This window comes from Semicossyphus pulcher, unplaced genomic scaffold (assembly GCF_022749685.1).
Source record: "Semicossyphus pulcher isolate SPU_LCO1_2020_fin unplaced genomic scaffold, fSemPul1.0.p SCAF_13, whole genome shotgun sequence".
Lineage (NCBI taxonomy): Eukaryota > Metazoa > Chordata > Actinopteri > Labriformes > Labridae > Semicossyphus > Semicossyphus pulcher.
In genome coordinates, this window is record NW_027211637.1 from 7,211,008 (window position 1) to 7,225,883 (window position 14,876).

At 41.7% G+C, this 14,876-nt stretch overlaps 1 protein-coding gene across 1 annotated transcript in view; it reads right to left on the reverse strand.

Annotated features, from left to right (window-relative positions):
* LOC138589334 (SLIT-ROBO Rho GTPase-activating protein 3-like) overlaps positions 1–14,876 on the reverse strand; it is a 38,550-nt gene that overhangs the window by 16,140 nt on the left and 7,534 nt on the right. Inside the window, exons 2-10 of the mRNA XM_069659575.1 lie at positions 12,463–12,821; positions 8,822–8,993; positions 8,555–8,717; positions 4,215–4,277; positions 3,939–4,112; positions 3,269–3,397; positions 2,832–3,053; positions 1,632–1,733; positions 1,269–1,454 (exon numbers count right to left, since the gene is read on the reverse strand). Of these exons, the coding sequence (XP_069515676.1) occupies positions 1,269–1,454; positions 1,632–1,733; positions 2,832–3,053; positions 3,269–3,397; positions 3,939–4,112; positions 4,215–4,277; positions 8,555–8,717; positions 8,822–8,993; positions 12,463–12,532 (1,281 nt within the window). The 5' untranslated portion in view covers positions 12,533–12,821. The remainder of the gene's footprint in view (positions 1–1,268; positions 1,455–1,631; positions 1,734–2,831; positions 3,054–3,268; positions 3,398–3,938; positions 4,113–4,214; positions 4,278–8,554; positions 8,718–8,821; positions 8,994–12,462; positions 12,822–14,876) is intronic.

Consider the following 14,876-nt stretch of genomic DNA (forward strand, 5'->3'; position numbering starts at 1 on the left):
TGGCTGCAGTATAGGTCATAAAGCCCGCCTCCTCCATGTTAACAGATGGGACATGAGTCAAACTATAAAATCAAAATACACGTCATATACATTTTTCTCAAACACGGTTTCTGTCATTATAGTTAGTTCTTATTATGCCGATGTATGTCCAAGTGTTAATTTTGCTGACAATATTAATTTGAATTAGTTATTTGATGCTATAAAAAAAGTTGATTGACAGCTCTGTTGACAAATACAACTCCTGCAGTGTTCTGTCTGTAGCAGAGTAGAGGAGGAACAGTGAGAGGAGACGGAACTAACACAAACATTACAGTCATTAAAGTTTCCATAAACATGAAGGTCTGCTTCAGACCAACACAAGACGCTGCTGTTCTGCTGTTAAATTCACTGACATGAGACAACTTTGCAGGTTTATCGGTAAGTTAAATGTGTGTCTTGGTTAGCGAAAGGGGTGGCACATTAAAGGCCAGTTTAGATCAATGATTCGCAACGTGACAAAACAGTTTTAAAACAGAATGTTGCAGAGAAAATTGCAGCGGTGTGAGCTGGTTAGTTGCAGAGCGTCTGAAGCCGTTGCGTGGAGTTGCAAAAGCTTTGACAATCTCCAAATGCAGTTTTAGAACTGAATGATGTAGCTATTTCACTTCAGCCAATCAGGAAACAGCATAAACTAGCGTAGGCACCCTGTCTCTGACGCAATAGCCAAAGACGGCTCCAGATCCTCTCTTTCCAAACTCTCTGTCTTCAACATTTATTAATCAATGTTACATCAATTCTTTTGGCAGTTGCATCCAGTCTCGCTGCGAATCATTGATCTGAACTGGCCTTAATACAGCAGCTCCACCAGCCGATCTGTGCTGCACAGACTCTGGCTCCAAATGCACAAGATGGCAGCGCCCACTTTGGAGGTATTTTGGCTTCACTTTTGAACAACAAGAGGAGGGGGAGACAGGTCTTCCATCTTTATATACAGTCATTGGTTTTTCTTTCATGACTGAAGCACAGTTTCTTGAACGCTGCTGCACAACATTTCATTTGTCGTTCAAAAGGCCATCACTCACTCTAAACATTAAGCTCATATGTCAGGAGTAAATATATTAATGATGAGTGCACCACTGCATAGAGAAAATATCTAACTATAAAAAAGAATCTTGTCAGGAGCCTTTATGCTGGCTAATATGAGGTTTAGACTTGGTTGGACATTATCATATGCCTTTGAAGATGCTGTAACAGAAACATATCCCCCTTTGCCGAGTGCAGTAACTCACAGTAAAATAGTAGGTCTCTGTCTCCTGCTGATTGGCTCGACGCTTGGCAAGGGTAAGTTTTTGGGCAGTGTTTCCTCCAGGGGGCTCATGTGATAGGCTGCTGGGCACGTCGGGGGAGGGGTTACTGTCGCTTTCACACATGGTGTCCAGCAGGGCCGTGAGAGTGGCTTTCAGTGTTTTACTGACCTAAAGAGGGAAATGAATTAATTTGTAAAACTGAGTTAAGACATTCTGGTGAAACTTTTTGTCCTTTAAGGTTCATTATAGTAAAACTTAACATTGTTGCTCACACATTGACTGAGTGACAGAGAGACAGACAATCACATCATTATGTAGAACTAGCTGTGAGAATAATCAGCTGACCTCTTCTGTTTCCAAGGTAACGGCAGCGAGTCGGGACTGAAGCTGCTGGAACCGGGTCTCCAGCTCGTACCTCACCTGGCTCTCTGCACTCACCTCACACACCTGAAACACACAGACAGATTACAATGTGACACCGTGAGGGAATTGTGAAGTTCAAAACAACGGGATGTACGGAGGTTACCTTTAAAAACACAGAGGAGTTCAGGAGTCATTTATGAGCACTTTGATATAAATGTACAAAAAGCAACAGGATGTCACAGGATCATGTCACATCATGCTGATTCTCTGCTGAGGTATATTAATCTAGTGCAAGAGTACGTTAATGAAGCATTTTGCACGACTACATTTGTAGCTTAGTATGCAAATTTCTTTAACATATTAGGATCAGTGTATAGGGCGTTTTTTTTTTTTCAAATAATAAAAATCATCATCAGCAACATCAACAAGATCAGTATAGTCATCATCATGAAAATCCTCGTCAGCATAAACTACATCCTCGATATCATCATCATCAATAGCATCAATATCATTAAGGTCAGAGGTGTTCATGAAAGAGCTTCGTCTTTAGCTTCTATCTGACACTTTCAAGACGCAGATGATTTCAGATTTTAAAATGTTGAAAGAATTTTGAAGAAAGGCCAAGCCACTATTCAAAATAACTAAAAAGAAAAAAAGTATTATTACAGTGTCATCTTGAGGTCAATGAGTGTCAATACATGTGCCAGAGGACTAGCGAACAACCTGCTAATTTATGCGTTAAAGTTTTGCTGCAAGGGGTGCAGGTTTAGCTTATGGCTCAAAGCAGCGGCCCCGGGTTTGACTCTGACCCTCGGCCCTTTGCTGCTTATCATCCTCACTCTCTTTCCATACGTCTTACTTTATCCACTTATCTAACAAAGGCAAAGGCATAAACATAATCTTAAAAAAAGACGACATATGAAATAAAAAAGGGCTCCTTCAGTTAGTAAAGCTACTTACAGCATACCCATTACCTATCCACTTGGTCCCATTATTAACAGAAAACTGCATGATAATCTTCTTGGTAAAAGACACTTAAATGAAATACATTTTGTATGTCCAAAATTATTCAACTTAACAGTGTGTGCTAGATGTGTGCCGTGTTTATCAAAAGGTAACATTTAGGCTTCATCTTCCATATTTTTAAAACCATACACTGTAACAAAGGTCCAGCGATCTCACCTGGTCTCCCTCATGTGGATGGTAGTTAAATCTAAATGGGAGGCAGAAGGCGGAGTCGTGCTGCTGTAGCAACGCATCTCTGTCTCCACCCTGGTCCAGGGACGTCACGGCAGACTCCAGCTGCCTGAGCCCCGTCTCCTCTGTTTTCTGAATACGCCACCTACTGGTCAGGTAGCACTTCATCATCCTCTCCACAGACAGGTGGAACCCCAGGTCACAACACTGCCGGGGCGGAGGGAGAAGAGATTGTTGGACAAAATGATGTAGTGATGTGGAAAAAAGGAAGTGTAAGAGAAAGGAGGATTTTTCATCTTTGATTGCTTCAGAATTCTAAACTATCTTATTCCAATTCTTTACCACAGAAAATAACAGGAAAGTGTCAGAAAAAAACACAAAACGCTGAGACAAGCATACGACATGAATTTTGTGTTTCTTACGTCGATGAGAGTGCTGACATCCTGCAGGTAGTACTTATTCATGGCTGCATTGGCTGCTGCTAGATTCAGCAGGTAGTCATTACGAGCCTTGGTACACTTCAGCTGGGTCTCCTGCACCCTGCCATGCCTCTGTGCGCACACACACACACACACACACAAAACAAGAGAAGATAACATACATGAAAACCACATTATGATATTGTTAATGCATTTACAGAAAGTTTATACACCTCAAAAACACACAGACAAACAACAGGAAATGGTTTGTTCTGTGGAAAACCTTTCTTCGAGACTTCCTGTGATCTGCCCTCTCTTTATCTCTCTGTCTCTCAAACCCACGCACACACACACACACACATTAATTGTATGTAGATCACTTCAGAGGGCCTTGCTATGATTTTAATTTCCTGTAGAGTTTCCCTAACCTCGACCACAACCACTACTAGCCCAACATAAACCTAAACCTAAACGTAACCGCAACATAACCTTACATCAAGTATTCACACCAGAATTTAATGATATTTGTTTTTACCCCAAAGAAAGGAAGGTGAGCCCCCACAATGTGACATGTAGGTCCCCACTGCATGTGTAACAAATGGCACACACACACACACACACACACACACACACACACACACACACACACACCATACTGCAGACACACACTCACTTTCTCCATCAATCTCTCCATCTTCTTGACAGAACTCCGCCTCTGTCCTCCTGATTGGCCGAGGCCGAGCTCCGCTGACTTGCCAGTGTGTCTCTCCTCCAACCGCTCGGCTTCCTTCAGCTTCCCCTCCGCGATCAGACAGTCTGTGTGGTACTGGTTGTACGTTTTCAGAGCCTTCATGTCACATAAAAGGAACTCCAGGTCAGCAGTGCCAGCATGAGGACACTATAATAATATCATTCTGCATTATTACACATAAGAAAATGAAAGGCTCACCATCTGCATCTCAGTGGTGACCTTCAGCAGCTCGTCCTGCATCTGGATGCCAACTTCTTTGCTCTGCAATTAAGAAAATATATAGTTTGACCAAAATGTTTTTTATTTAAAAAGCAATAATTTGACATTTGAGGATATACATTTAATAGTTTGGTTGAAAAGTACATCCCACAACACGGGGTTTAACAGATTATATTGCTTATGCTTTTTTTATCTGCCGTAGATTGGTCAATGTAGAGAGACATCACGTTTCTGATAATGTGATTAGTTAAGGGGCGGGACTAACGGGCAGAGAAGTTGGGAGTAATGGAGAGAGCAGTGTGTGAACCTGCGACACCACAGCGAGTGTGTGTTCTTCCTCCTAACGTAGTGACTAGCTACAAAAGTAAGATGAGTGTAAGCTTTAAAGTATCTAGACGTAGTCTGACTCATTTGTAAAAAGTGTTATTCGGTAGTTAAGTTTCAGTATGAAAGTAGTCGGCTGTGGGTTCTTTGTGGGTATCCCGGCTTCCTCCCACAGCCCAAAGACATGCTCGTTAGGTTCATTGATCACTCTAAATTGCCTGGAGTAGTGAGTGTGAGTAAGAAAGGTTGTCTTTATGTGTCAGCCCTGTGGCTGACTGGCAATCAGTCCAGGGTGTAACCCCGCCTCTCGCCCAACGACTGCTGGGAAAGGCTCCAGCCCCCCGCGACACAGAACAGGATAAGTGGTAAGATAATGGATGCATGGTTAAAAAAGTGTTTGTCTTAAACCTTTTTTATGAGTCACTTATTTTTCTTATTTGAAAAATTTTTAGCAGGTAAAAAATAAGGTTGCAAGTTAGCCATTCCAAGTTACTTTACTTTTCTTGTCCATGAAAAAAGGTGTACAGAAACATTTCCAGTGTTTCAGCCACAAAGTGCATGTTGTATATTGGACTGAAAGCATTTATGTTTTCTTTTTGTTGAGTTTTAATTTCCGCAAAACATAAAGATACAATGTTACAATGTTACGACTTCTTTTAGTGGACGCTTTTGTCTAAGGCGACATACATCTGAGAGTTAACACACAAGTTACGATCAAGACAGGGGAGGACAAAGTCAATAAACGGCAACAAACAGCTTCAAGTGCGATCGGACACAGGAGCCGACAGGAAGTGCACAGAGCGTAAGGAAGTACTTTTTCATCAACATCAAAAACATCCTCAATATCATTATCATCACACCATCAATATCATTGAGTTTGGATGTGTTCATGAAAGATCTGGGTCTGTAGCTTCTTAAAGGTGAGAGGGACTCTGCGGAACGAATGGAGTTTGGTAACCCATTCCACCACCGGGGGACTACTGAGGAGAAGAGTCTAGTTAGCGACTTAGGGCCCTGTTGTGATGGGAGTACCAGGCGCCTCTCATTGGCAGAGCGCAGTGGGTGGGAGGGAGTGTAGACCTGGATGAGGGCGTTCAGGTAGGCAGGAGCTGTTGTTGTTGCTGTTTTGTAAGCGAGCAACCGCGTTTGAATTTGATGCGAGCGGTGACTGGGAACCAGTGGAGGGATATGAACAGTGGAGTGACATGTGCTGCTGCGTTCTGGATCATCTGCAGAGATTTGAATGTGCAGGCAGGAAGGCCTGCACATAGGGAGTTGCAGTAGTCAATGCGTGATATTACGAAAGCTTGTACCAGCAGGTTCCAGGCAGACTTAGTGGGTATGAGTTCATTTGTCCAAGCTGGATATTGATCTGTGGTTGCATAGAGGGACTGGCTGGGATGGCAAGGAGCTCAGTCTTGGATAGGTTGAGCTGAAGGAGCGTTCTTTCATCCGTTTAGAGATATCGGCAAGGCATGACGAGATCCGTGCCACTGTAGCTACTGTATTCTGTGTGTGACAGGTTATCTAACGTTGCTTTCATGTCTTATCAGGTCTTATTTAAGATAGTTTTCTCACTTGCCTCTCATGTTTTCCGCTCAAAACACATAAGCACGACTGAAAATTGCAATTACTTTGCAGTTGTGTTGTTTAGCTACTTTCAAGAACTTTATTTCTCTGGTTGAAAAATTATATTTTGTATTTATTCTAATGTAGCCATTATCACATGTAGGCTACTTGTAGTATTAATTAGTACACATGCACAGAATGACTTTGATGGCGGCATTAACAGACGTGAAGCGGTGTTGAGAGTGATTTTGGTAATGCTCTGTTTGGCATCACGCCTAACAAACACCTCTTAGCTGCTCTGAAGTGACTGTTGTGGCTTCATTAAAATTCTGCTCACTTGTCAACTTTGAGAAGGTACAGAGAGCGTGTCTGACAGCCAGTAATTTTAGCAGGATGAGTATATACACTTTTTTTTTTAAATGAATGAGGCTACAGATGCCACGGCGGCACCAAGACAGATAACAGAAAAAACATGAAGGGGGTTTATAAGGAGATTTTTGTTCACAGTCTGTTCAGCTTTCCAGGCTGGCAGGTAACAAGTGGAGTCATTTGAGTGTTGTGCTGTATTACAAAATTAATCCGGCAGCACCTAAAAAAGATCCATGTTTATGAATTTATGCATAGAGTCTTAGGCTTTTCTAACAGGATACAGAGCTGACGGTGTTGTAGCGTTTCACTTGTTTATTAGTGTGACTTGATGTAAGGGAAGTAATCTGCTTATTCTGTTGCTGACAGTCGACAAGAAAGTCCTAAAAAGTAAGTGAAATCATCTCTACTTTATTCAAACACAAATTCAATATGACTTAAAGGGAATCCTGCAACATTTTTAAATGGTTTTTACCACTGGTTTGTAGTGGTAGTGATTTGTACAGTGATTTTTTTCAGTCACTTCTTTTTCTTGCTGATGTACTTTCACTGACTGGTGGTACTGTATATTCTCATCTTGTCTTGTTTTTTCACTTTTTTTTTTACTGATGGTATATTTCTATTTTGTCTTGAGCACTGTCGTCACTTTGTCTGTTATGTTTACCAAGTCTGACCTGTGCTGCTGATTGTGCGTATAAAAGGAGGCCACTCACTCATAGTAAACCACATCTACCTGTAAGTACAAATAAAGTTACCTAACCTAACCTAAACCACAGGACCTCTGTCAGACACAGCTGTAACTATGCATAAGTACACAAAGGTCAAAGCTGCAAAAATGTCCTTGCTCTTTACAGTGGGCCGTTTTTCACCAACGTTCAGCCTAGTTTTTGTTCTCAGTGTCAGATAATATGCTGCCTCATCTCAGCACTGAAAATGATAAAGATAAAACTTAAATGATTCCAATATTCAGTTGATAAGCCCCCAGTCAGCTTGCATTTGTCTGTCAAAACTCTGCAATTTAGTTTTTTTAGCTGCGTTAAAGTAAAGGTTGAATAGAGCAATGCAAGAACACAATGGCAGGCTGTATACCTTACAAACTGAGTCTGAAAATGACTTCACGGTTCATCGTTCAAAAGATGTTTGCTGGGAAACGAATGAACTGCAAAGGTCTCCCCCTTTTCAGGACCAATAGACCTGGCAATTAATAAGCATAAAAGAAAAAAAACTGAAAATCCCTCTTTTTGCTATTTCCTGTAGAAAACAAGAAAAAGAAATCAGCCTTTTCCCAGAGCTCTTCTGCAAGCACCAGGAGGCGCTGTGAGCGGAGCTTTCGCAAGCTTGTTTGACTTTACTCAGCTCGTTTTTATGTTAGGATTCCTTAAGTTATCATCATTTGTGAGGTTCCTACACTCGATGACAACAATAAAATTTTCTCAAAGGTGTCACCCTAAACAAAGTGCTGTTTCAAGTTAAAAAGAACGTGTCTCTCCGATGCTCTTGTAGGGGCTAGCTTGACTGCTAGCTAGGCTGCTAGTTTGGCTGCAAGCTAAGTTGTTGCTAACTTAAGCTCTCAAGCCAAATAAAATCCTTCATCCAGTGAAATTATATTGTAAAAACAAAAAAAGACTTTGACGTGCCTTGAAACATTGAGAAATTAGTCGTCTGGAAGTGTTTTAATGTACAGTCCACAGCTGTCACACATGTTTTGTGTGCGCTAAAACATGAGCCCAATGCCGGCTGATGTAGGAGTTTGATGTGGTGTGTAAAAAGCTTCTTATTAAACAGCCAAATCTGATTCGAGTGATAAAGTTATGAGTTGGTTACAGCCGTAGAAACGCATCAGCACAATTTTGTGTCAGCTGAGAGGACCGATAGGATGATGACCTCCAATGACAGGATAATGACCTTCAAAATGAGACTGGATTTGAATGGATTATTTAGCACACTGGGGGAGGAGGACTTGTGTGATGACTCACACTGACACTGCACTTTCACTGAATGAATTGTCTCTTCTGTGTTTGTTTCTGCATGCATGCGACCTGACACCAACATCGACTCACCCGTTTGTGCAGGCGGTGTGTGTCCTCTGTGCTGTGTGCCAATCTCTGTGTGAGCGTGTTGCAGCAGGTGTCACCCAGTGCTGCATGTTCTCGGCTCTCCAGACGAGTCTGAGTCAGCAAGACAGACCAGACCTGACACACAGACTGACCCCACTGCTCCTTCCTGGAGAAAAACAGACATTCTTACTGAGATACAAATAAAACCCTTCAGACTCACTCGAGAAATAGAAAAGATACATGCAGGCTCACGTGCACACACACTCTTACTTCTTGGTCTTGTGGGTGAATCTCTCGGTGAGTTTGTCAAGGGCACGCGCATATTCAGCCTCGATGTCTCCTCGACGGCGGAGAAACTCTGAGAGGTCTGAGAGCTGCTGCTGTTTCACCTCCACCTGAGAGTCTAAAATCTTTATCTGGTCTGTCAGCTGGGCCCGCAGGTCTGACACACACAGGGAGAGACAGAGAGAGAGAGACATATAGACATAGAGAGAAAAAGGAGGAATGTAGTTTAAGCAAATACGTGTTTATAACCCTGGGGCTGTATCACAGACACTTCCTTTCTTATCTCCTGTCTTAAGTTAAGATAGGAAGAGTCTGAGATAAGATTTTATAAATGTTGTGTAAGTGAAGAAAATCCTTGCTAACTTTAGGAATCCTTTCTTATCTTATTACATCCTTTCTTATCTCACTTTTGGAAATCCTAACTGCTCAATTCAGCAGTGCTTATCAACTTTTCGGCCTGTTGCCTAGCAAAGCTGCTTTTCCATCTCACCAAGATAAAAAACTTTGTAACTGGGATTTTTTTTTTGCATTTAAGATTATTATTATTTTGCCTTTACTGAAGAGAGACAGGAAATACTGGGAGGAGAGAGTGGGGGAGGACATGCAGCAAAGGGCCGAGAGCGGGAGTCGAGTCAGCGGCTGCTGCGTTGAGAACTGTGATGGAGTGTCTGCTATACCGACTGAGCTCAACCAGTGGCCCATGGGTTTTTTCTTATTATACAAATTAAGATAAGAAAGTTCCAAAACAAAATTAGTAAAATGACAATGTGCAATTAACATTTTGTTGGTGGCAATAAAACAGGAGCCAGAGAGATTGAATTAGTTATCTTGCACCACCTTGAAAAAGTGAAGTTCAGACAGCTTCAAGCTAGCGACAAGTTACATTACATATTAAGATTTAGACATTAAAAACATTGGATAATGTTTTAAAATACATATGTATGTATTGATTAAGATAAAATCAGTGCTTTAAGAACATTTTGGCTTGTGACCCCCTCACAGTAGGGCTGCTCAATTAATCGAATTTTAATCTCAATTACGATTTTGTCTTCCAACAATTATTTAAAAAAAATAGATTGAGTTAAAATGATTTGTTCCGCAACGACACACTTATTTTGTCCTGTGATATAAATCCAGCGCACTCTTTCCCTCAGCACACTCACTCGCCAGGCTTTAGCGGCATGTAAGTTCAGTCTGAGCCAAGATGACAGAGAGACATCCTCTGGTCAACAAGAAAGATAAAAGTAACCGCTGTTTGGAAAAACTTTAGTTTCAAAGAGTCTGACGAGGAGCAACAACAAATGTTGAGCAAGATTTGTTACACGGTGGTGTCTGCACCACAAAGGAACACGAGCAATGTGTTTAATCAGCTAAAATTCAATCACAGAGTTGCTTATGACTTTATTTTAATATTAATACATTTTTCAGTTGAATAATGTTTGAAGTTCAAGAAAATACACTGTGAAAGAAGAAGAAGAAAAAAGTTAAATAAATGGTTGCTGTTCCAAAGTCAATGAGGAATCGTTTTCAATAATCAGGACCTCAATTATTGACCAAAACAATCGTGATAATGGTTTTTGCTATAATCGAGCAGCCCCACCTCACAGATAAAAGCTACATGCACATAGATAGACAACAGTTCTGCAGGACAAGGTGCAGCAAGATCACAGAAAAGAGTCTAAAGTGTAGGAAAGGATAAGAATGTTATTTTGTGAAGTAAATAACCGTTATGAAACGCACTGATATGCATACATGAGTATGTTAGTACCTAATATGTACATATGTGGATGTACTTGTATGCATACATGTCCATTCAGGAGGGATTTCATCTTAACTTTATTATATTTGAATTAAAAATAACGATTTTTAATTTATTTTTTGGCTTTGTTGCCTTTATGATACTGGACAGCTGAAGAGAGACAGGAAGTGTGGGGAGTAGAGAATGAGGGATGACATGCACCAAATGATCAGCAGACCTGGAGTCGAACCTGCGATCAGTACGTCGAGGACTGTAGCCTCTGTGCACGATAATAAATATTTAACAAAGAATTATTCATGCATATCACACCTGCTTCTGCTTGCAGATGCATGCACACATAACCATATAGGGTACAGTATGGATACAGTGTATTAATCTTAAATGAAACTTTGCACAATTACAACTCTAACTGCTGTACTTTTAGACCTATCGTGGACTTGATGGTGTCTGGAGACAAACTTAGCTCCATGAGGAATAGTTAATCCTCACAATAATCGAATTATTTAATTATAGAAGATATGACAATTTCTTCCCTAATCACACATTAGCCTGGATATTCTCCCGTTTGTCACAGTTCCTGGGGAAACGAATTACAGGTAATAAAACACTGTGATTTGGAGGTGTGATTGCCCCTCTTAGCAGAGTAAATTGACATCACTTTATAGATTATTATACACAGCTCATATGTAATAACCCAACGTAACCTAACATTATTCACACAGGCTTGTAAGCAAACACAGCTCAGCCAGCAGTGACTTGGCCCAGCGCTGCACTTTGGTTTGAAAAGGCTAATACAAACATCATGCTCTCAAATATCATCCTTCTCTTTGCTCTCTCCCCCTCTCTCCCTCTTTCCTTTTTACCTGCTCTCCCCTCTCTCTCTGATCTTCCTCCCTTATCCCTCCGACCCCGGGCCGGCCCGATCCCTCTTTCCCTCTTTTTACTCCTTTTCTCTGTCTCTGTTTGAGTACACAGCCCGAGGCTGACTGGATGTGAGGAGACAGCATCACTAATACTGGCTATAAATACATCCTTGTAGTACAGTACAGAGTGCTACCCAACCACGGCATGCATCCTCAAAGACACAGCATATAGCACAAACACTCACTGCTGCTGTCAAGTGAGAATCTTTAACTGCAATATTAGTCATCCTGATGTTAATGCTCTGATCAAAAGGATCCTGTGCAAAGATGGAGATACATCCTGCAACGATTCGTCTCTTCAAAGGATTGAAAATATATTGATTGCCAAAAAATGTCATAACAGATTGATCGTTTCAGGAATTATTCATGCAAAATGTCAAACATTTGCTGGTTCCAGCATCTTACATGTAAGGATCTACTGCTTTTCTGCGTTGTTTATAATAGTAAATGAAGAGTTTTAGGGTTCTGGACGGTTGGTTGGACAAAAGAAGTAACTTTTATGTCACAATTTTGACATAAATAGACTAAAAGATGCTTTATTTATCCACACTGAGATACTATCCCTTCGGCCAAGAGTCCTGGTCAAGATGGGTAGAAATAAAAAATGAAAAGAAACAGACGTGGACATTTAACATCACAAACATACCAAAATACAACAAACAGACAAAAGCCTTCATGAATCAGCTGCTAAAAAGAAACATATTAAATAAAGGCATGTTAGGGCAACAACATTGTTCTGTAATAACTGCACAAACGCAGCCACTGAGAGTCTATGGCTGGATGGCTGCAGAGCAACTGCACACATTCATGCATGAATGCACATGCCTTATATGCATTCATGCATGCAGGTAAGTGCACATGCACATCAGAAGTGCAATAAGGGGCACAGACATGAACAGAGACAAGCACATGATGCGAACACAGGCACATCTGGAGCGTCTTACCTTTCATCTGCGATTCGTACTCTGCCAGACTCCCCTTCTCCCTCCTCAGCTTTCCATGTGATGTCATCATCTTTGACCCCTTGACTCTCGTCTGTCACTGAGACCTTCCTTCCTTAACCCCGATTCTTCTCGTAGCCTCAGTCTCCCCCTCCCGAAACCTTTCAACCTCAGCGCCTGCTCCGGCTCTGCAGTCCGTGACCTTTCACCCCTGACCCCTTGGCCTGGTTGCTCTACAGCTGCGTGTGACGCATCGGCATCAGTGTTGATCTGCTGCTCTCTGCGGGGATGTCAGTCGGGTCGATATGTTCGAGGAATCCCCTGGGTTTCTGATAAGAATGCTGATCCATAGGTGAGCTGGCCTGAGCGTCAGAAAGGGAAGAGAGGATAACGGTAAGAGAAGGGGAGGATATGAATTACCAGAGGACAACAGGGGGCAAGACAGGGAGATTTACTGAGACCAGAATGAGAAAATGAGAGAGCCAGAGGAACGGGACGAATGAGGCCAGGGTGACAAGACAGAAAGAGACAGTGACACCAGAGAAGCGAGATTTAATAGGATGGACAGCAGGGATGGGGGGCAGAGCGTAGAATGGACAGTAAGAGGGCAATGTGATGGGGATGTGAGGGAGGGAGGTTGAAGGATGGGGGAGGGGAAGATTAGAGGTGATGAGTAACAGTGGTAATGAACGACATTTATTGCCTAAAGGTCGGGGGTTGGAGATGTCCATAAAGGTAATGGTCAAATACAAAAGCAAATGTCTCCATGATTTCTTGTGCACATACTGTACCAAGCATGACATGGTTTCTAAAAAGGTCAAATATGAGGGATGAAGAGTCTCAGCAGGACGTAGTGTATACTCTTTGGAGACCCACAGAAGCTGGCCTGGGTCCTACTTTGGGTTAAATAACAATTTCTCAGAGTTGCTTTGTGGGTTCGATTGTTCCTTGCACTCATTTAGGAGAAACACTAACCCTAACCCTTTTGTGGCTCCAGTCAGATTCTGCATTTATTTCTACCTTACTTTTAAAAATCTGTCTTTACAGGTCTTCAAACTTTATGGAAGTGTAATACTAAATCACATGAGCAGACCGCCCACAGAAATGGCTGGGCCCCTGAAAAGATCCAGTGAATGGGCCCACAAACTCATTTATTTAATTTTTGTCAATGAGTGTGCATACTATGTCGACATGCTCTCTCCTATATCACATATATATAAACTGAGAGGCTTGCAAAGTTACAGGAGCTGCATAAACAGAGGCATTATTTCAGAAAGTAAAATGAATGAAGTCTTTGCTATTAATGAAAAGTTCCACTTCATCTTCCTTCTAAGAGGAGGATGTGGTCTGGTTGTGGTGGTGCCTTCGCTTGCTTTAGCTACTTCCTGGTCAGTCAGATTAACCAAGTTTGTCTCTTAAGCCTGGCTAGGAGCAGCTTTCTGAGCTGACTTAAAAAAGTTGGTCATTACATTTTTGTTCGGGTACAAAGCCCTTGCCAGCTGGGATCCTAATTTAGGCGCAAGCACTTCCATGGCAAGTAATCAGAATACTCCATTTTTAGGAGAGGGAGTTAACAGGCTACATTTCACTAAAGCAACAAAAAATTGGTTATCAATGCTTTTATCGAGGATGAACAAGGTTATTGCTTGCTTATTGCCCCCCCGAGGCTACCCATTATAATGCAGTTTTGCAAAAGTCTTGTATGCAGCTGAATGAGAAAAGCAACTTTTGAAGCCAGTGAAATTTAACCATTGAACTGCAACTACTTGTTTATCAAACAGTTCTACATGCAAACAACAACATTGCATGCCCATTGCTTAACACAAAGGCATTTGCATGGATGTGTCTTAGTCTGCTTAAAACATAAAAAAAACAAAAATAGTTCAAACACAGTTTTTCTTGCTTTTTACTTTCACACAGACAGGAAAGCACACACACACACACACCACACTCTGAAGCAACTTCACTTCCCACATCCTGTGTCAGTTTCTCAACAGGTTTCATATCTCTGCAATGAGTGCCAACGTGTGCCGATGTCACTGGAAACACTGTTCCTCAATCTGCCTCGAGCAACAACTTGGGTTTGTTTGAAACCTAACAAACACTCACTCCAACACTACCTGGATTTTATGTGGTCAAATAACTGACCTGGTTTAATGTACCTCCTGAAGCTCAAAAGGGGAAGTTTTGAAAGACCTGCAATGTTGCGTATCAGTGCAACTCAGTACTAAAGAAGCACTGTTAAGTCTGCACTCTCATTTCCTCTCCCAAAACTGTGTGTTGGATGTGATCCAGACACACTTCAGAGACAGAAATAGAAAGTAAATTGAGAAGAGCGGCGAACAAATGCAGACAGATATCTGCAAATGAGACTGTGAGGGCCCCGAGACCTTGGAGGCTCCGGAGGCCTTCATCAA